Source organism: Gymnoscopelus braueri, assembly GCF_963280865.1.
Source record: "Gymnoscopelus braueri genome assembly, chromosome: 16".
Lineage (NCBI taxonomy): Eukaryota > Metazoa > Chordata > Actinopteri > Myctophiformes > Myctophidae > Gymnoscopelus > Gymnoscopelus braueri.
In genome coordinates this window covers 40,150,704-40,174,346 of record NC_137616.1, presented here as the reverse complement: position 1 = coordinate 40,174,346, position 23,643 = coordinate 40,150,704, and the positions used below count along the sequence as shown (strand labels likewise).

The following is a 23,643-nucleotide window of genomic DNA, read 5'->3' as shown; positions in this document are numbered from 1 at the left end:
CTTTTACTTGTAACAGTATTTCCACACTGCAGTATTGATACTTTTACTTAAGTAAAGGATGTGAGTACTTTTTCCACCACACTGCTTGTGACTAAATAATGCGTCCATTGTAAAGTGTTGGACATGTGAGGAGTGTCTTTGACGAGGGACTTACATTGGTGACGCACAAGTCCATGTCGTTCAGGAAGTCAGTCAGGACAGCGGGGGGCAGCAGAGACAGTCACACTCTACAGCAGTGAAAGAGAAAAGTCATTCAGTATAATTCATTATTATTACTATTATCATTATTCATTATTATTATCAATCAATTATTATCATTAGTATTGTTATTATCAGTTGGAACACTATCAATACTTAACACATTCCCTGCCATTGACAGAGATCTCCGTCAATTAAAAAATCACACCCAGTGTGAAGTGGGCGGTGTGGTCACAGTGGTCATCACAGTGATGGAAGTTCACTTAAAGAAAAGTAATATTGTGGACCAACCATTGTACACCCCTAACTTAAAAAAAAACATAAATGTGTTTTTTTTAAGTGCATAGTCCTATTTATAGGGCTATGCACATGTGTCATGTTTCACTAGCCAATCACAGTCCTGAATAGACTGTGATTGGCCAATCACGGTGCAGGGTTAGGGGGGTACACTGATGGCCAATCACAGCGCAGGGTTGGGGGGGTGCAATGTCCAAACCTCAAATATAGGGGCGGTTTCACCGCCCAAAAAATCACACCCAGTGTGAAGTGGGCGGTGTGGTCCTCACAGTGGTCATCATAGTGATGGAAGCTCACTTAAAAAAAAATATGGATTTTTTGAAGTGCATAATCCTATTTAAAGGTTATAAAATGTCATCATGTGTCTCGCTAGCCAATCACAGTGCTGAATAGAGTCAGCCAATAGAGTCAGCCAATCACAGTACAGCTAGGGGTGTACTAATGAGCCAATCACAGTACAGCTAATGAGGTGTCCCAACCCCACTTATAGGGGCGGCTACACCGCCCAAAAATAATACTTTTTTTTTTAGAAATTACGCTAGAGGGCGCTCCTCCCCAACCTATGAATGATAGAGAATGACTGCGAGAGAATAAGAGAAGCCGAAATGACGTCATCCTAAAAAACTGTCAGTCCATCCATTCCCATGTTATGAGATTTAGAAAAACACATCTAACTCGGATTTCTTTTTTTTGATGAGAACGAGTCATGTTCAACTGCCGATTACAACAGAACGGACGATCGCAGTGAAAATGTTTTTGTTCCGGTGGATAGAAGAGACCTAGTGCCTGGCATTGGCCAGACTTATAACGTGGATTCACTCTCACGTTCCTCCCCGGTATCAGTCTGGACTTCGGCCCATAGGGAGCGAGTATGAGAAATCAGAAAATGATCGGGCCAACCAGTGACTGCTTTTCAACTGCTGTCCGTACAACAGTCCCGCTATCAGTCCGAAGTCCAGACTGATAGCGGGGAGGAACGTGTGAATCCACGTTATCAGTCTGACCAATGCCAGGCTAGAAGAGACGAGAGACCCTCCCCCTCTCCCCAGACAGCTTTTGTTTACATCCGTGTGCACATTGTGGCCTCCGTGGCTCTCCGTGGATCGTCAAAATAAGGTAAAAAACGCTGGCAGTAGCGGATGAATTATTTAATTAATACCTGGCAGAGAATGTATTAATACCATTACTTAGCTTAGAGCTTTATTCCAACAATAGAATCAAGGATAACTTCACAGAACATGTATACATGGAATTTCACTGGTTGTGGTTGTGGTAGTGTGTGTGTGCGTGCGTGCGTGCGTGTGTGCGTGCGTGCGTGCGTGCGTGGCTACTAACGTGGTGGTCAGTGGGCGGGGCCAGCAGCACACATCATCCACCAGGGGGCAGTAGATAGATCGGTACCAGATGGGTCCCAGAACATCGCAAGTGTCGTGGATTTGGACTCTTTGGTCTGACCTCTGTGACCCCTGACCTCCAGGGATCAAGGGTCACAGAGGCACACAAGCCTCCACGCCACGGCAAGGCAGAGTCCATGTGGAGGGAGATTTTTTATTTAACCAATTTTTAACCATTATCTTATACTTTGGCTATTCAAAAATAGCAGATCTACAAGCTCATAGCGCGGCACCGAGTGCCGCGCTATTAGCTTGTAGATCTGCTCTTTTTTGAAAAATCATGAACATTTGTGCAAATCTTTGAATATGAATATATATCCTGCTACGCAATCAGAGAGGGGGCCCTTTTCAAAACCCAAAACGTGTACAACTCACGGCCAAAGCAGTGGTCCAATTCTCTTCCAACTTGCTACAAAAAATTGCTAATTTAAAAGTAGACAAGTAGTGGTACTTTCTTTTCCACCTTCACATGTGTCTCCACTTCTAATAATCATAAAGTGTTTGCAATATTTCAGCCCGTGGTTTACTTCCGGGATGTGTGCAACGTCAAAATGATCACTGACTTCAAAAGCCAATCAGGTGCGAGAACGAGAAGGGGCAGACACGCTATGGGGCAGACACCGTATCTTAGCAACAATAAAAGTGCTAACTCTCATTGGTCATGTCATGAGTCAATAAGCTGAGGGCACTGTCCACATAGATATAGAAACCTAGATACCTCATTGGCCTCTGCAGTTCGTTGGAGCGACCTGTTTGGTATGGTGGCCGCCATATTTCCGGGGGAAACGGGCACTGGCCAATCACAGCGTGTTGACTACTGGCCAACCACAGCGCGTCTTTTCCAGGACTTGTCAGAATCTAGTTGTCCCGCCCCCACCTGCCTCTGATTGGCCTACTGAACGCCCCCTTCTGTGACGCACACGGAAATTTCCAGCTGCCCCCCCAGAAGCGGAAGTGCGTCCGCCATACAGACGCTTCAGAGCCAGAGGAGGCGTCTACCTTTATATGTCTATGACTGTCCAGACACCCAGCATAGACCATATTCACACGGCGGCCATATTGCCATTAAGTCAATGAAATGCCACCCCAGTTGCCACCCCAGTTGCCACAGCAACGCAATGTTAAATTCCAAAATGGCCACCGTGTGAATATGGACTATAGCATACTCGCTCACACAGCTCGCTGACGCCATGATACTTACATACTGCGCGCACCAGTGACCTGTATAATACATGAAACTATTCAATGTGACTATGTGAGAGATCAAATATAAACGCCAACAAAATGAGTAGGGCACAGCAGGGAATCGAACCCCAAGCCCGGTAAACCAGGAGCTCCATGCCTGTGTTTTGTGTTTGTTTTTATTTTATTTATTTTTTTACTTTACTGGAGTATTTCCAATTTTCAGTACTTTTACTCCACTACATCTCAGAGGCAAATATTGTACTTTCATTCCACTACAATTATTTGAAAACGTAGTTACTTAGTAAAACATACATTAACCACTTCAGCCTTGGACCCTTACCGGTCTAACTCTGAGAGTGTACATATGGTAACCAAATGGACCCTTGCATTGGTACACTGGTCTAAAAGGAACCAAATGGACCCTACCTAACAGGTCCATTTGGTTCCAGTTGTACGGTCAGAGTTTAAATTTTAAGTTCAGTGTAGATTTAAAGAGTTTCTTTCACTCTGTTATAAAATATAAAGCCTAATTTTGTCCATTTCAATGTCATTAATTCACAGACAGGTTCCCCAAACTGAATTATATTAAACAAAGCTGTTAAATGTTGGTGGTTAATACTAATGTTTAATTACCTAATTGCAAGTGTGAAGAGCTGGAGTTCCATCTGAACTGAACCAAACCTGGAGTCTGTCTCACACCTGAGCTCTATTTATACCCAATTAATCACTGCTCACCACGCCTAGAGCCGCACGCACACACGCACACAGCTTTTAATATGTTTTGCCATTTTTAACCTTGAGCTTAAAGCCAAAAAATAGCAGATCCACAAGCTCACAACAAGCTTACAGATCAGCTATTTTTCAGCGCATGACACTGGCAGGCAACTAAGAGTAAATCATGCTGTTTAATTCCATACTATTACTAGAGTAGCCTAGGTAACCGGAACGCTCGGTTACCGGAACTGGAACCCAAAGGTTAGGAATAAGGTTAGGTTTAGGCATAGTTTTACTGAAGTTACGTTTAGGAATACCTGGTGGCGACCATTCCGAGGTCGCCGGACTGCGATTTGCGACGACCGTTCTTGTATTCGTCCAGTGTTAGCATGTACTCACTTATAATCAGTACGCATATGCCACATTAGGCTTAGAATTGGGGTTAGAGTTAGTTTTGAGGGAACATAGGGCTGAAGGAAAATAGGGCTGAGGGAACATAGGTATGCTCCCTCTGCTCTCACACCGTTTTACAATTAGGCTATTCAAAACCCAATCAAATCCATGGGGTATTTAAATCGTATACGGCTGGATTTTGAATATCTTCCCGTGTGGCTTTTGTTTGCTTATTCAGAGTTCATCGCTTCTTCCAGTGAGAGTGACTCTCAATAAACAGGCCTGGGCAACGAAAACCGTAACCTAAAACAAAATGGGCCATTCAGACGGCATCAGAGTACGTGGTCAGCAGTACGGAAAGAAACTACCCTTCAGTGTTACTTTAACTCAGAGAGCCTTCAAACGGAACCAAATGGACCCGTAAGGGTCCATTTGGTTCCGTTTGAAGGCTGTGTATACAAAAGAATGTCTGTTAAAAACTTTCAGGCACCACGCGGCTCTTTTCTTACAGTATCCCACTGTACTTTGTGTGTTACAAAGTCCACCCAAATCTTGACAACTAAGTAGGTTAAAATAGACCCAACGCAAAAGAATTTCAGAACAAGCCGCCAGTAGTTGACTGGAGTCTTAATACTTGCAAGTAATACCCTTTGCGGTGCTTGTTCTGTCAATCACCCGCTCTCTCTCGCTCTCCCTCGCCCTCCACCCTCTCACTAAACTGTAATTTGAATGCTGGTCCTGTCACCACAGTCACGTCCCATGTAGGAAGATGGAATATCGGCTCTTTTTTTTCTCTCTCTTCTACGTATATAATTTATTTCTCGGCTCCACTTTCTTTTTTTGACACATTTGGGTTGGTGTCAACGTTGGCTCGTCCCGCCCCCCCCCCCCCCCCCCGCCTGCCTTCCTGTCTGTCCGTCTGTCTGTCCCCCCGCGGCCTTTGATAGTCGGTGATCAAGAGAGTTATTTCCGTCCTGATTAGCGTTTCATCCAATCACCTTTCATCGTTGTTTTGGTTGCCGGGGCTGTTTTCTTTTTTGTGTGCGCCGACTTTCTAAGGTTCACACACAGATGAGAGCGTTATGGAAATGTCCCCTGGGACTTTTTTTTATGAGGGTTGCGTGTGTCTGCGAGCGTGTGTGTAAAGATTAGATGTCGAACACAGATGTTAGTGTCTATCAGATTGCAAGTACAAAGGATATGAAGTTTGTAAACTTTTAGAACATACAGTAGGTAAAACCCAGGCAATGTTACTGTATAACGTTTTACATTTGTGCCACTGCCAGCCTAGTTAAAGAGACGCAAGTCTTTGATCGCCGGCTGCTGAATCCCCCCAAAATGTGGGAATAACGCACTGGCCTAGATGGAAAATTGGAGAAATGCAGTTTTTTTTGTATTCCAAACAATTCCAGAACATGTTTTAGCCATGCATGTTTTTCAGACTAGCTACGGTAACACACGCGCCATTTTGAAAGATCTTTGACATTTTCAACCGTTAGCCTAACGCCGAAAAATAGCAGATCTACAAGCTCACAACGCGTCGCAGTGAGCTTGTAGATCGGCTATTTTCCGGTGTGTGGCATACACATGCAACTAAGTATATAAGAGGGAAAACTCTAACCCTAACACCTAAACCTGACCCCTAAATGTCTAATCCTAACTCCGACATGAATCTTTTTCCAATTGTATCTTAACTCATAAGAATCTTTGTTTTAACCATTAAGCAACCATTTTTCTTGTGAGGACCAGCTAAAATGGTCCTCAACGATGTCCATTTCTCAAATTCTACTATACTTGTGGGGACATCTGATCCTCGCATGCATCTACAAGTACGCACACGCACTCACTCACACACACACCGAGAGAGACGTGACAACAACATTATAAGCCATTTGACTTGTGGGAGGACCAGCCTGTACGCTGTGGGTTTGTAAATGGCGTGTTAAGACCCTGTCACAGTCTCATCCACAGCATCAAGTTAAAACTGTGGACCCTTTACGGGTCCATTTGTGTACATTTTCCCACCCTGGGAGTTCAATGAACACTGAAGGTTTTGACAGTGCACGGTGACCTCCCACGGCGCGGCGGAGGCTGAGTTATCTGCCCTGAAACTCACGCGACGGCCGGGCCCCGTGGTTCCACCAAACAGCGGCGGGGGGGACATCTCACAGTGCAGTGCACCATGGGAAACATGCTCATTTCGGGTTGTGTGACACCCCAAATGGGCTTGTTTTCATGCCACATTGGTTAAGTCTGTGGCAGGACATCCCAGTGAGGCTCTGTGTGTGCGTGTGTGTGTGTGTGTGTGTGTGTGCGCGCACGTGTGCTTGTGTGTGTGTGTGTGTGTGTGAGTGTGAGTGTGAGGAGACACCATGTTCGGCTGTTTGTTGACTGTGAGCTGTAATTAACTCTAAAGATAAAATGGGCTTTTCTCTCTTCAGCCTGGTTTTAGGAAGTGGTGCAGTGTGTAGTGTGTGTGTGTGTGTGTGTGTGTGTGTGTGTGTGTGTGTGTGTGTGTGTGTGTGTGTGTGTGTGTGTGTGTGTGTGTGTGTGTGTGTGTGTGTGGGGGTGGGGGTTATGGGTGTCCTTCCTTGCATTACTATACTTGGGAGGACCCCGTGTCCCTGTAACTGCAAAGTACAGTAGAAATTGAAAAAGGACCTCACGAGAGAAACGGCTTTATGGTTAAAAAAAAAAAGAGGTTTCGAGTTAGACTTATACGAGGAGGAAAAGATTCAGGATGGGGTTAGGATTACCATTAGGCATTTAGAGGTTAGGTTTAGGGGTTGAAGTTGGAGTTATGCCTGATTTATAAGTAGTTTTGCGCCAGTGTGTCGTGCAGCCGAAAAAGATGCTGATCTACAAGCTCACAACGCATCACAGCGTGACACGTTGTGAGCTTGTAGTTAGGCTGTTTTTTGGGTAACCGTAATAATGCTCTCCCCAAAACACACTCGCCCCCACATTTTTAGGCATAGTTTTACTGAGGTTACGTTTAGGAATAAGGTTAGGTTTAGGCATAGTTTTACTGAGGTTACGTTTAGGAATAAGGTTAGGTTTAGGCATAGTTTTATTGAGGTTACGTTTAGGAATAAGGTTAGGTTTAGGCATAGTTTTACTGAGGTTACGTTTAGGTATAAGGTTAAGTTTAGGCATAGTTTTACTGAGGTTACGTTTAGGAATAAGGTTAGGTTTAGGCATAGTTTTACTGAGGTTAGGTTTAGGTATAAGGTTAAGTTTAGGCATAGTTTTACTGAGGTTACGTTTAGGAATAAGGTTAAGTTTAGGCATAGTTTTACTGAGGTAACATTTAGGAATAAGGTTAGGTTTAGGCATAGTTTTACTGAGGTTACGTTTAGGAATAAGGTTAGGTTTTCATAGTTTAAATGAGGTTAAGTTTAGGAATAAGGTTAGGTTTAGGCATAGCTTTACTGAGGTTACGTTTAGGAATAAGGTTAGGTTTAAGCATAGTTTACTGAGGTTACGTTTAGGAATAAGGTTAGGTTTAGGCATAGTTTTACTGAGGTTACGTTTAGGAATAAGGTTAGGTTTAGGCATAGTTTTACTGAGGTTACATTTAGGAATAAGGTTAGGTTTAGGCATAGTTTAGGTTGCGTTTAGGACCGTTACGAGGTCACCAGATTTGACCCGGGGCGAGCGTGTTTTGGGGCGAGCTTTCTTGTATTCGTTTTTTGGGGGGCCTAGCTTCATTGCCGTCGTATTATTTTGATGTCCTCACAAGTATAGTGGTACAAACACGTGTGCGACCATGTGTGCATGCATGTTCGCAGAGAGCTTCGTGGGGGGTGTGGTAGGTGTGTGTGTGCATGTATTTATGGGTGTACAGGATGCATGTGTTTTTATGAGGGATGCACATGTGGGCATGGTGGTCTCTCTCTCTCTGTGTGTGTGTGTGTGTGTGTGTGTGTGTGTGTGTGTGTGTGTGTGTGTGTGTGTGTGTGTGTGCGTGCGCGCATGGATGCCTGTCCATGTGTGTGTGTGTGATAGAGAGAAAAAGAATGAGAGAGCGAGAGAGTGAGAGAGAGAGAGAAGCATCTGTTCCCTTGGAATAAACAACTTTCCATTTTTAGCTGCTCGGGAAAAAAAGAGGTGGAATTAGCAAAATCCTGGACTCCCTGTGTGTGTGTGTGTGTGTGTGTGTGTGTGTGTGTGTGTGTGTGTGTGTGTGTGTGTGTGTGTGTGTGTGTGTGTGTGTGTGTGTGTGTGCTCGCGCGCGCCGTGTGTGTGTCAGGTTTGTCTGTGTGCATGTGTATGTGTGACAGGGCGAGGACATTTCCTTTGCAGATACCAACATGAGCTATTTTACATTTGGGAAAGAAGAAAGTTTTTTAAGAACATTGATGAACACAAAGGAGAGAAGACAGGAGAGATGATAGAAAACGAAGTGGAAAATAAAGGGAGGGGTTTGGGGGGGCAGTTGTGTAAAGTAACAAATGTACTCAAGTAGCCTAAGTACTTTACTTGGGTATTTCCAATTTCCAACTTCAATTCAATTTCTCCACTACATCTCAGAGGCAAATATTGTACTTTTACCCCTGCTGAAAAAACCAGCTTAGACCAGCCTAAGCTGGACCAGCTGGTTTTAGCTGGTCTTGGTGGTTGACCACCTTAAGGTGTGTTTTGGACGTCCAAAACACACCTTAAGCTGGTCTTGGTGGTTGACCAGCTTAAGGTGGTAGGTTTTGCTGGTTTAAACTGGTAGCTGGTTTAAGCTGGTAGCTGGTATTTTTGATGGTTTAGCTGGTTTAAGCTGGTAGCTGGTATTTTTGATGGTTTAGCTGGTTTAAGCTGGTAGCTGGTATTTATGATGGTTTAGCTGGTTTAAGCTGGTAGCTGGTATTTTTGATGGTTTAGCTGGTTTAAGCTGGTAGCTGGTATTTTTGATGGTTTAGCTGGTTTAAGCTGGTAGCTGGTATTTATGATGGTTTAGCTGGTTTAAGCTGGTAGCTGGTATTTATGATGGTTTAGCTGGTAGCTGGTTTAAGCTGGTTTAAGCTGCTATCTGGTATTTATGTGTATTCAGGTGTATTCTGGATATGCAGTGACCAACTTTGCTGGAGAGGATGCATGATCATGGTGAATTTCAGCCAGGTGCCCACAGCACGTGGTATATTTAAAAAACAGTAGCCTACAGTAGCCTATATAAAAGTGAGCAAAATCCACAAAGTCATAAATAATCATGTATCAATTTCATACATAACAATAATTTATTAAACACTTATAAAAAACCCTCAAAAACAACATTTAAATAACAAATAAATGTATAAATAAACACATAAATACATGAACTTCAACCTGAGGAACACACTAACACACACACAGTGTTCAAATGACTGGAAAAGAGTGAGAGAATATGAAAAATCGGACAGATCCGTCTTGATTACATGACTATGGAGATACTGTATACCGATGTGTGTGATGTTTGGAAAACATCTGTAAAGTTGCAGCCAAAAATGTGTCTTGCAAAAATCGGCCTGCTGGTGGCGCTATAAAGCATTACCCCCATATCAACCCCCCCCTACACAGACACACAATTTCTTGTCCTTTCTATTGATGTCCTGGCCATGGTCCATGGCCTTCCTCTTTGTGAGAATGTTCTGCCCCTGCAGCCACCAATGGAAACAGTCTGAAAGAAAACAAACAAGAACCCCCAACAATAAAACAAATATAATTAGCAATATACTGCATGGGGTGAGTTATATGAATTGTGATGTTTTGAGAAAAACTTAAAGTAACTTAAACTTCACCCATTTTCAACCTTATCTTCATATAACTAACTGATCCTCGCTAATGTTCATTATACAATGGCACCATTTCTGTCTACTCGTTCTGCCACTCATTGGTGGAATGTGGACAGTTCAGAAACCTGCCTACCAGTGACATCACCAATGGAGATTCCAAGCTAATAGAAACTACAGTGTGTCTCTACCTGGAAAGTTTGCATGCAGAAGTAGAAGCCATTGTTCTTGCATTAATAATGAACAAATAAAGTTGTTCTAAATGACCAAACCTGCCTACCGATGATGTCAAAGGTAGGCAGGTTTCTAAACTGTCCACGACCTATCAACGAAACACAGAGTGAGTAGACATAAATGGTGCCATCTTAAAATGTGTATTAGTGAGGACCAATTATATGAAGATGAGTTGAAAATGGGGTGAAGTGTTTTTTTAACCCCGTGTTTCAGTTCAGTTAGAAAACATGCATTTGAATGAAAAAGGTGGGTGGACAGTGGGCAGGCAATAAGTCAGATGGCTACAATGGACAACAACAATTTGGGGGAAAAAGCTACCCCTGCCACACATGCATGTAGGGCTGCCACTACCAATTATTCTACTTGCGATTATTCTATTGATTACTTTTTTGATCTACAAGCTCACAACACGTCCAACGAGTTGCAAGCTTGTAGATCGGCATTTCTTTCAGCCATAAAATCGATTTTATTACAATAGAGTATTTTCTTTTATGATTGATTAATAAGCTTAATATAATCTCTTTTCCAGAAGGTGACATTCCCGTTTCCCGATCAGTTTTTCATAGCTTCATTTGATTGGCTCGGCAGCAGATATAAATTGGAAACAACCAACATCTCCATATGTGTTTCTGGTTGAAACAGTATGCTGCTGAGACAACCAAATGAAGGTATGAAAAACTGAACAGGTAACGCTAACGGGAATTCCACCTTCTGGAAAAGAGAACTACAGTCATGCACAGAGCAGATTGAATTATGAGATCAAGTCATAATGAACCCCCCCACCCCTCAGTAAACATACCTCTTCTGAGTCCTGCGGTCAGGGGGGTTTGGCCTCCCCCTTGCTAGTGGGGCATTCTTTGTAAGGCTCCTGCATGGTCTTCAGGGTTGTTGTCCCCCAAATGGCAACAGCAAGCTCCTTCATGAACAGGGAGTCCTTGGTGTTTGCTGCCACCATCTTCCAGATCTCCTTTTCGAGCCACACACCAGAGCCAATGTGGACCTGAAACAGAAGAAAACAACACATGTTTTAGAAATTAAAAAACATTTTACCATGACATTTCAGACTCATTTTTTGACAAAAGCAGGCCCACTTCAAACAGAATTTACTGTAAAGAAATTACATTTTCAAGGACCCCCAAATGTGGACCCATTTAGAAAAGAGTTGGTGCCATGGACCTCCAATAGAGAAGATGTTAATTGTTGGATTACATTTAGTACAGAATTCTACAACTGTCTATACTGTAGGTGGGGAGAGTTGAAGTAATTCTTATACAGTACATTGTCATTGGATTACATTCTAGCTGGTAAAATAGTAGTGAAATTAACCTTTTCCACCCGGCATCTCTATTTTGTTCATGCCATAGGCAAAACTGTTCAAAAATAGTTCAAAAATAGCAAAACATAGCTGATCTACAAGCTCACGAAATGATAACTGTTTCTTATTTAGCTGGGGACACTGTGGAACCCCACTTTTAAGAACCACTGTCCTACACAGTATGTTTCTTCAATACCTTGTCACCGTTGCCGTCAAACATCCCAGGTGTCGATGCCAAATCGTCTGACTCGGGGGAAGAGGAAACGGAGGAAGTTGCAACTGAAAATGTAGAGAATCATATTTAAGCTCCTTTTGGCAGTATCACAGTACTTATATTGTACACATTGTCACCATTTTCCGTAGAACAGTATCACTGTCTAAACACACCTATGCTGTCACTGGTTTGCTTATCTGCAGCAGGGATGTCAGGCTTTGCTGCAGAGCTATATTGGGGCCCTTCCTCCAGTTTCTGTTTTGCAATCTCTAATTTGTTGCATCTTAAAGCATGAACAGGGTACGGAAAAATAAAAAATAAAAACTGAATTGATGTATGCCTTAGTAGGATACCAGTTTAACACCTTTACCGCCGGGCCCGTAGTTCTACGGGCCGTTAAATCCAACGGTTAAGCGCAGAGCCCGTAGTCCTACGGGCTGCGGTCTTTTCGCGCATGCGCGGTCCGGGTGCACTTTCGGAATTTTTTTGATCCACTTCCGTTTCCGGTTTGATGACAGGAAATAGAATTATTTGGGATCCGGTTTCGACGATCACGCCCGCTCCCATTCTACAGACGAAACTGAAACTCAATTCTCTTCCTGTAGTTTTTTCTCCTCGCATTTCACTGTTTAACGTAATCCGCTCTAACTACAGTCATGGAAGTCCGTTTGACATGCGGTCTTCACTGGGAGATACAGGGAGATCTCGCGGATGTAAACAGACCGTTCACGGCTCAATCTTAAGGATTTTAACAAGATCTATGGCGACATGAAAAAAACAAAAAAACAACAAAAACACCTTGGCACTGGTGAGTACATTATGAGATTAACCTCTGGCGGTGGATGTGTTAATAATGAGCCTAGCATCTGTCCACTCCATTTAACATGCTTTCTATATAATGTTTTTTAACATTTGTGGTCAAGATCTAAGTAAAAAAGAACATGAGAACAAATAACCAACATATCGATATATACAAAAAGAGAAGAGCAAACTCATGCAACTGTTTCGTTAACATTAGTCATTGCTTACTTAGTTTTAAGATGCTGTAGGTCCAGCTCCAACTCTTTGGCCTTCTTCTGGGTATGACTGTACTTGACATTTCGTCGTGGATAGCTTGGGGAACAACAGCATCTCCACCGTATTCAGACGAGTCAGAGTCTAAAGGTAGTGCAAGTAATATATTTTGGATAAAACAAGATGTTTTTTGTTAGAAAGTTAAAGTGGAATAAAATGTAATTTTATGCAACCTGTATCGTAGAGTATATTAATACAATATAACTTATACAATCTGTATGTTAGAGTATGTTAATACAAATAATACAATATAACTTATATAATTGGGGTGGTTGTATTTAGTCTCCCTGCTCTTCTATGGAGACATTTAGATAGTGTCATGTCTCACCTAGACACAGGATCTGACACAGTGGCGCGGGAAGGGGGGGGCTATGGGGGCTGCAGCCCCCCTGGTGATGGGAGCAGCCCCCCTGGTGATGGGAGCAGCCCCCCTGGTGATGGGAAGAAAAAGAAAAAAAACGTTTTATTTTATTTTATTTTTTATAATATATATATATTTTATGGATCATAGCAGTCTGTTACGGTCATGGATGAACTTCAACCTGGTGTTTGCACTGTCTTTCTGCCTTTTTGTGTGGGGAAAAACACAGAAAACCGAGGAGAAAAAATCGAGGAGTCCCCCCCGACGCACAGCCCCCCTAGGTATTAAGGACTTCCCGCGCGCCTGATCTGACATGAATTTTGATCTGATGGTCAAGAGTCAATGTATCACCTGAGCAAGCAGGCAGGCTCTATTAGCTCAAGGGTAAAAAGTTACAGCACTTGCTCAGGAAACCGGGTTGAAATCCGGGGTAGTGCCGCTTTAAAGCAGGGGTCTCTCCATCTCTTTTAGACAATTCAGTTTCAGATGGGTTGCCAATTTCAGGAGAGAGTACCTATTCACTAGCTTCAATGTTAGTGTTCCTGTTCCAATGTTGTAGGCCCACTTCTTTGTGTCATCACTTCCAATTGCACTTATTTATCCTGTATCCTGTATGAGTTCTGATTGGTTAAATTTGGTATTCCTGGAAATGCATTTTCGGCTTACTAAAGAGGTGGAGAGTCTGGGAGACCCCTGTTACTGAACAAGCAATGATTACTTTAACATTTAACAAAACAATATCACTTTACCTTCAAACTGTTTTCTTCTCTTTGTGGGAGGGGGGGGGGGCATAACACATAATGGTTCTCTCTTCCTTTTTCTCTTTTAGTAGGGCTGCAAACCATTCATTTTGGCCACTGCAGCCAAAGAAATGTGTAATAATAACACACACACACACACACACACACACACAGACACACAGACAGACAAGGGAATCATTAATGTTCAGAGTTCACGGGATATTAAAACACTCTGTAGCTTCATCACTGAAAGCATGTGTCCACACACACACACACACACACACACACACACACACACACACACACACACACACACACACACACACACACACACACACACACACACACACACACACACACACACACACACACACACACACACACACACCCACACACACACACACGTCATATTCTGAATTTAGTTTTGAGCGGCACACAGGCAAGCAGTAGTGGCCTATAGTATAAATTATATTGTATATTCCCACTATAATTTATTGTAATTATTGTCATAATCCCTTTATCAAGACAAATTAAATAACTAAACAATGTGTAGAGTTGGGTCATGACATGAGTCACTTGTGATTGACTTCGAACACAGCAGCCTACGCACTTAATTATCAATACAGTAATAGTAGGCTAAAACGCCTACATAAATAGTATTTCTGTGTGTCAACACTCACCTAAAATGTCCGCCGCTTCTTCTTCTTTCTTTTATCTTCTCTGAAGCCGGTTTATAATTATTTTTGATGAATCCAAAGCAACGCAATTTATCTAACTTTTTATTGAAGTGAGAGCTGCAGCCTGCAGGCAGCTCGACACAGACAGCATTCATTCTCCCCGCGCATCTCGAGCGGTCGCGGGCATAGAGTTCAAGGGTCGCGAGCCTGCTGAGACAGTGTTGCCAGATTTTGTGAGAGAAATAAGCAGCCAGGTCTGTGAAAAAAATTAAGCCCAAAAGAAGCGACATTTGCACTTTAAACCTATTTGAAAATAGCCGATCTACAAGCTCACAGTGCGTCGCATTTGCAACACATTGTGAGCTTGTAGATCTGCTATTTTCAAAAATAATAAGTGAAATATTTCACTAATATTTACAAGCAACTTTACAGAAAAACAAGACCAAAGTCACTTATAATAAGCAGATATGGCAACACTGCTCAGGGCCCATAAAGGGCCCACTTCTCTGTAAAAACAGATGTACAAGCTCACAACACGTCAAATTGCGACAAGATGTAGATCTGTAGATCTGTTCATTTTGGTAACCATAGCAAAAAAAAGTGTTATTTAGAATCAAACTAGCATATTATTTGCCAATTGCGAAATTAAGTAAATAAGTTTGGATGAATGTTGTCATGATAATAATAATACATTATTATTATTATTATTATTATTATTATTATTGTTATTATTATTATTATTATTATTATTATTATATATAATATTTATGTCACATCACAAGAAAAGGACAAGAAATGTAAAGTAAAATACAATACAATACAATACAATACAATACAATACAATACAATAAAATATACTGTATATACTGGGGGGGGGGGCAATTGTAACAGAAGAAAATCTTCACAGTCTAATGGCAGGTATGATGTCTCCCCGGGATCCAAACTAGTTAAAATAGCAGATCTGCAAGCTCACAACGCTTGTAGATCTGCTATTTTCACTGCATGCTTTTTTTTATTAATTGATGGAATTTCTTAGATTTTGTATTTATTTGTTTTTTTATTGATGAAGATTTTAGATTTTTGGGTGGGAAATGTTTTGAAATAATATAGTAATATATTTTTGTAGGAAACAAAAAAAAGGATCTTTCCTCGTGATGTGTACATGACCCACAAATGGGCCCCGACCCACTGTTTTGGGAAACACACACGTGATCTAACCCAGTGGTCCTCAACCCTTTCAGGCCGCGACGTCCCAAAATAATCATATTTGAACTGGGGACCCCCCACCCTTAAAGCACTTGGAATGTAGGAGTTGATGCATTAAGTTTAGTTTGACTCTATTGTGAAAATAGCAGATCTTCAAGCTCACAACGCCTCGCAAGGAAGGTGTTGTGAGCTTGTAGATCTGCTATTTTCAAAATGTTTTCTTATATTATTATTATTGTTAGACAATTTGGCCAATGTTTGAATTTTTTTTATAGTATAGTTTGTTGATTACTTTTGATGCAGTAATGGTGGTTTTTTTTAGGTACTAAAAAGGTCTTAAAGGTCCTTAAATTATCACTTCACTGTCATCTGGGGACCACCCCCAAATCACGTGGGGACCCCCCTGGGAGTCCCGATCCACATGTTGAGAACCACTGATCTAACCAAACTTGACCAGCTGCTAAGCTGGTCTTTGCTGGTCTGTCCAGTGTCCAGCCATCTGACCAGCTAAGTCTAGCTGGTAAGCTGGTCTTTGCTGGGCAGTCCACCCATTTGACCAGCAAAGACCAGCTACCAGCTTGGCTTTGCTGGTCAGTCCAGCCAGCCAGCTGGCTGACCAGCAAAGACCAGCAGAATCCAGCTTAGTGACCAGCTAACCAACTACACTGGCAAACCAGCCTGACCAGCCTGACCAGCTTGTCCAGCCTGGTATGCCATCTAAACCAGCTTAAGACCAGCTAAGACCAGCTAATACCAGCTAAAACCAGCTAAAACCAGCAACCACCATAAGCTGGTTTGTGCTGGTTTTTTCAGCAGGGACTCCTCTACAATTATTGGAAAACTTTAGTTACCAGTTACTTTGTAGAGAGAGAGATTACAAAACATACATTAACCACTTCAGCCCTACACAGTTCGGCCATTTGAAAATAGCCGATCTACAAGCTCACAATGCGACACATTGTGAGCTTGTACAGTAGATCTACTATTTTCAAAAGATGTTTATACAACTGAAAACTTGAAATGGGACACTCTGCATAATGAGTACTTTCACTTTTGGTACTTTATGTACATTTTGATACCAATACTTTTGGACTTTTACTCAAGTACATTTTGAATTCCAGACTTTAAGTGGTAACAAGAGTATTTCTACATTGCAGTATTGATACTAAACGTTGAGTACTCTTTCCACCACTATTGGGGGTGACTGAGGGGGGTAGAAAACACAGGAGAGCCGTTAGAAAATAAACCTCTTGCCAGCCAGAGCAGTGTGTGGACGCAGTGCTGCCATAGATGTATGCTGACACCTGTTGGTTGGATGAGGAATTGCATCCAACGCCACTGATAATAAATATGGATTTAAATTATCATTTGCCTTCAAAGAAGACTGAGACACAATTTTAACTCTTAATAGAGTTACAAATTATAGATTAAAGGAGCTGTAAGATATCTTTTTTTGTTGTTGCTTTAAAACAAAACGTTTTAAACAGTTTAAAGCTCTATATTCTGATGGTTATCGTGGAGTGTTTGTTCAGTACACTGGGATCTTTGCCTAATAATCGGAACACATGGAAAGTAACTAAGTACATGTACTCAAGTACTGTACAAACTTGAGATTTTTTTTCTGTACTGGATTATTTTCAATTTTCAGTACTTTTACTATTGCACTATTACTACTCCACTAATAGGCTACATCTCAGAGGAAAATATTGTACTTTTTACTCTACTACAAATATTTTAAAACTTTAATTACTAGTCACTTTGTAGATTTTGATTATTATTATTACAAAACATGCATTATTATTATTATTATTATTATTATGATGCCTTATATATACTTCGGCTATTTGAAAATAGCCTCTCTACAAGCTCACAACGAGTCGCATGTGAGCTTGTAGATCTGCTATTTTCAAAAGATTTGAAACATATTGAACTTAGTGAACCGGGACATTCTGCATAATGAGTACTTTTACTTTTGTTACTTTAAGTATATTTTGATGCCAATACTTTTGTACTTTTAGTCAAGTAGATTTTAAATACCAAACTTTTACTTGTAGGCTAACTGAGTATTTCTAGATTGTGGTATTGATACGTACTTTTTTCACCACTGATAATAATAATAATAATCATCAGCTCTTACACCTTGTCTAACAAAGAAAGAGTTGGCCTATAAAGAGAACAATGGGCTCTGTGCACTGCAGCCATTTTGGAGAGAAATTGGGCCTCTTCTTACTTCCTTCTACCACTTTTACCAATGATACTAATGAAGGCTCTGTTCCATTCTGGTCAAACAGAGTCAGGGCGCTGATATTGTGCATGTTGGCTCACTGGAAACACTCTGCTACAACCAGTGGGTCTCAAAGTGTGGTCCAGGTACCCTCATGGGTCCTTGAGGGGGCCCCTTAAAAGGTGTGTAACTCTGAGAGTGTACAAATGGAACCAAATGGACCCGTAAGGGTCCATTTGGTTCCATTTGTACACTCTCAGAGTTATGGGGGTCCTTGAAATTAAAAGGTTTGAGAACCACATGTGCTACATGAAATGGAACAGAGCCTTCATTAGTATCATTGGTAAAAAACCTGTGAAGGAAGTAAGGAAGAGGCCCAATTTATTTCCAAAATGGCTACAGAAGGGGAGTGGGTGACTCACTCTCCTATAAGAAACGAAACAACAATACCCTTATTTCTGAGCGAAATGCTTTTTTACAGCATGATTTTAACAAGGAAAGGACAGAGAACTTCTCATGTGGAAATTAAAATGGCTCCACAGTGAATCACTCACTGGCCTCATGCACGCTGGCAGCAGGGCTCTGGAGCCAAGACTGTCCGGGTAGCAGAGGCTCAGCCAGTGGTGGAAAAAGTACTCAATTTTTTTTTACTTAAGTAAAAGTATCAATACTGCAATGTTAGAAGTACTCTGTTACAAGTAAAAGCCCGGAATTCAAAATGTTCTCGAGTAAAAGTACAAAAGTATTAGTATCAAAATGTACTTAAAGTACCAAAGGTAGAAAGTACTTAATATGCAGAAGGTCCCATTTCACAAGTTTTCAAATTGAAAATAGAGGATCTACAAGCTCACAATGCATCGCATCGTGACGCGTTGGGAGCTTGTAGATTAGCTATTTTCAAATGGCCGGAATGTATATAGGGCTGAAGTGGTTAATATAATGTAGGCTATGTTTTGTAATAATAATCAAAATCTACAAGTAACTAGTAACTAAAGTTTTAAAATAATTGTAGTGGAGTAAAAGTACAATATTTGCCTCTGAGATGTAGTGGAATAGAAGTAAAAGTACAGACATTTTGAAATACTCCAGTAACATAAAAGTAACTCAAAATTGTACTTAAAGGGATATTTCACTTTCAAAAAAACTTTTGGTCATTTTATCATCTACTCAGGCCTTTGTGAACCCCCCAGACAGTTTATAAGTTGCTTGATTCAGTATTTAGATATTTGATATTCATTTAATCAGACACGCCCCCTTCCTATACAAACCCATTGTAACTTCAAACTCCATTTTAACCATGGTAGATTCATCAAAAACACCCGTCCTTGGTTCTGGTGACTCATACCGCCCCCCTAATACGCGAGGGGGCCGTGTTTTTTCAATTACTTTTTTCATTTATTTTTAATATTTTTTTTGGAAAATGAAAAAAATAATACAATAAAAAAATTAAATAAAATAAATGAAAAAAATGATCGGAAAAACACGGCCCCCTCACGCATTAGGAGGGCAGGGTGAGTCACCAGAACCAAGGACGGGTATTTTTGATGAATCTAACATTGTTAAAATGAAGTTTGAAGTTACAATGGGTTTGTATAGGAAGGGGGCGTGTCTGTTAAAATGAATATCAAATATCTAAATACTGAATCAAGCGACAAAAAACTGTCTGGGGGGCTCACAAAGGCCTGAGTAGACGATAAAATTACCAAAAGTTTTTTTTAAAGTGAAATAACCCTTTAAGCACAGCACTTGGGAGTAAATGTACTTAGTTACTTCACTCCACTGGGCTCAGCTGAAGCCAAGGCTGTCCGGGTAGCAGAGGCTCAGCTGGCAATGCTGCTGACCTGAAAACCTGCTGACTCCACTCCTCCACTCACACACACACACACATGTTCTTTATTATAAACCCACTGACCAATTACTGCAGCCCTCCCTGCCTGGGAAACAGGTGTGTACGCTCATCTAGTGGCGGTCTTTGTGTGAATCACCACTCACCACTGTCTGTGTGTCTGTGTGTGTGTGGGTGTCTGTGTGTGTGTGTGTGTGTGTGTGTGTGTGTGTGTGACACCCGGGATTTGACCCCAGGTCTCCCAGCATGGAAAGCCAAAGTCTTAAGGGGAATTCCAGTCCGGGTAGATATTAAGCTTTTGGTCATCTGGCTCTGAGCCACTAATGTGTTAATGTGGCATTTAAATCATTTCAACCACTTCAAACCCATTAGCTATTTTAAAATAGCAGATCTGCTATTTTAAACAAAACTTGAAAACAATGTCACAAATTTGGAATATATTTGAAACATTTTCTCTTTGTCTTAATGCTGTTGAAATGTACTATACCAGGGGTAGCTAACCTACAGGCACGGGTGCTAACATTGGCACAGCACAGGGGAGGGTGATCACTGGCACTCTGGCATAAGTGAGAGAGAGGATTTTCCTTTTAAAATTAAATGTTAAAAAAAACATTTAGTAAGTTAAATTAAGTCCCCTCACATCTGTATGCAAATTACATCCTGCACATAATTATGCATTCATTCAAACTCCTAATAACTCTGACTAGGGAGGGAGTGTGGGAGATAGATGGGTTATTGAGTAGAATGATCATGACATCCCGATGTGAAAGAAAATAATAAATAAAGGTTATGTATATGGACAATCAAAATCTATTGGAAATATTTCATTTTGATGTGGTGTCATAATTAAACGTAATGTTGATATGGCACACTGACTCAAGAAAATAAAAACATGGCACTTCGTGTCAAAAAGGTTGCCGACCCAGGCTGTACTATATACCAGTGGTTCTCAACCTTTTTAGGCTGCGACCACCCAAAATAATCATATTTGAACTGGGGACCCCACAGATAAATATTATGAAAATAGCAGATCTACAAGCTCACAATGCCGGTCGTTGTGAGCTTGTAGATCTGCTATTTTCACAATCTTTGCCTTATATTACCAGTATCAGTTTTTATAGTACAGTTTGTTGACTACTTTTGATGCAGTAGCCAAATGGCCTTTTTTCTGTTTCTTTTTTCCCCCGAGGTATTAAAAAGGTCTTGAAAGTCCTTAAATTGTCACTTTACTGTCACCTGGGGACCCCCCCCCCCCCTCAAACAAAAAATATATATCATGTGGGGGTCCCGACCCACATGTTGAGAACCACTGTACTTGCCGTGCCTAATACTGTAGCTTGGTCTTTATTCAGTTAGTTACACACCTCCTCCACCAGGCGGCGCCAAAGCATCAAGGCATAAAGGATCCAGGTTCCTTTATCGAGCAAATAAATGAGCTCGCGCGAAACACGTTGCCATGTCCGCTTATTATAAGCGACTTTGGGCCTCTTTTTCTGTAATGTCGCTTGTAAATAATTATTTGTAGTTGCGGGTTGCGTTTTTTTGGGGCATGTTTTTAAAGTAGTTGCTTATTTGGGCTCGTTTCCTAATGTTGTTTAAACCAGTGTCTATCAAATATTTTCATGTCATAGACCCCCAAATTATTTTATTTGTCTGCAGACCCCTATCTGAAAATATTTTATGCCAGGGTGCGACGTAGATCGTAGAGCTTGTAGATCTGCTATTTTCAAATAGCCTATGTATATTGTTTAAAGGGCGAAGGGCTCGCTTCTTTTAGGCTCGTTTTCATAGGCCTGCTTGCTTGCTTCTCTCGCAAAACCTGGCAACAACACTGACGTCAACCCGGAAGCAACTCCGTCGTGTTGTTGTTTACGTTTCATTCTGGAGTGACAAGTCGGGGTGAGAGCCTCTTTTCTTTGGCGATTCGACCAGGTGGGCGTGGTTTCGAGCCATAATATGCTTAGGCCCATAACCACGCCCACCTGGGCGAAACACCAAAGAAAGAAGGAGTACCGTGACAGTGGAACCACTAAATACACTAAACAAGCTCTCATTTAAAACCACTCCAGAATGTATAAAATACAGTCGTTCAGGTTGTCGGTGAACGAACAGCTGACCTCGGCGGGAGAGGAGATACTGTGTGTGTTGGAGAAACAGCAGCATTGTTATCATTATTATGACCATGGTGTCAGAGTGTTGGTCTTAGGGAGGCTGCAGGCTGCCTCTCAGCTCATCTGCAGCCTGTTCCAGAGAGAGATGGAGGATCTGCACACTCTGCTGGAGCGTTACATCTCACTGCTGCTGGACCTCAGCAACACCACTGCAGGTTATTGGTTATAAAAGCACTTCAAAGGATCCCTGGCTAATAAGCCTTTATGTGCATTAATACATTATAATTGCCCTCTATAACTAAACTTAAAAACTCCTTAAATATTTTACTTATTTTAGAAATAGTTAATAGCAGATCTACAAGCTCACAACGTGCCACAGCAAATCTTTTATGGGGGGGGGGGGGGGGCAGTCAGCGCACAGGAGGACGTTGAATGAAATGAAACCAGCGCTCCCCAAAACAACAGATTTGGGGGATCTGTTGGGAATTGATTACATAAAACCGTCTCAATGGTTGAAAACACATATAATTGGTCTATAGTGATTCCCACCTGACTCTCCACACCATTAATGCATTAATGCGCTCCCACATTGCCTACATACTGATTAAAATAATAACGTACCTCTACAACCCCTCGTCTCAAAGTCCATGTTCTATTCTCCTTGACCTTCTTTCCAGACGAGTCTGTGGAGTCCAGCCTGCAGGTGAAGATGAGTTCTCCAGTGCTAGCCAGGACCCTTTCAGTTAAACAGGAACCTGAAGACCACCTGTATCTCAGTAAGTTTCATGCTCTCTCTCTCGCACTCTCTCTCATTGGTTCTCAAAGTGGGGTCTGGGGACCCCCAGGGGATCCTAGGAGAGGTTCCAGGGGGTCCCCAGCAAAATGTGTTAATATAGCATCAGAATCATTTTAACCACTTTAACCTAGGCCTGTCCCCGACTAAGGATTTGTTTAGTCGACTCTAATTGGCGACTAATTGCCAATAGTCGACTGGCAGTCGACTAATTAACAAACAAAAAAATAAAAAATAAATAAAATGTATTTCAAAGGGCCAAGTCTACACAGTTTGTTTTGTCTCCAGCAGAGTTTCTAGTGTCTCTATCTCTCTCTGGAAGAGGTTGCACATGAACTCTGCAGCCGCACTGAGGCGCTCCAACACAAACAATACCAATACAAAGACGAGGAATAAGAAGAATAAAGTGGAAGTTACGTGTGGTTGCAGGTGTAGACTTGGCCAAAAAACAATTTAAAACATTTTTGGCCCTTTTTTTTCCGACTAGAGTCGACTAAGAGACACTTAGTCGACTCGGACCCCCCGCGACTAACCAGTCGACTAGTCGACTTAGTCGAGGTCAGGCCTAGACTTTAACCTTTTATACTTTGGCTATTCAAAAATAGCAGATATACAAGCTCACAGCACCTCACTACGTGCCGCGTTATGAGCTTGTAGATCTGCTATTTCTCTAAAATCTTGAACATTAGTGATTTATATATATATATATATATATATATATATATATATATATATATATATAAAAGTATACAATAAAATTATCTTAACAGTCATGCTTTCAATAAACCAAATTGAAAGCATGAGCGTGTGCGTGCGTGTGTGTGTGTGGTCGCGGCCATATATGTTTGTGCACTTTAGTTGGGAAGCCTGGCTCGTGGCTTGCATTCGTGGCTCCCTCTAGTGTTGGT

At 41.5% G+C, this 23,643-nt stretch overlaps 1 protein-coding gene across 1 annotated transcript; it reads right to left on the bottom strand.

Moving 5' to 3' along the window:
• Positions 1 to 9,386: 9,386 nt before the first annotated feature.
• LOC308103486 (uncharacterized protein) lies at positions 9,387 to 14,645 on the bottom strand. Its single transcript, XM_080453461.1, has 6 exons — positions 14,559 to 14,645; positions 13,888 to 13,995; positions 12,733 to 12,861; positions 11,686 to 11,768; positions 10,974 to 11,174; positions 9,387 to 9,828 (listed from the first exon to the last, which is right to left on the bottom strand). The coding sequence occupies exons 2-5, from the start codon at positions 13,928 to 13,930 to the stop codon at positions 10,992 to 10,994; spliced, it is 438 nt and encodes a 145-aa protein (XP_080309587.1). The 5' UTR covers positions 13,931 to 13,995; positions 14,559 to 14,645; the 3' UTR covers positions 9,387 to 9,828; positions 10,974 to 10,991.
• Positions 14,646 to 23,643: the final 8,998 nt, after the last annotated feature.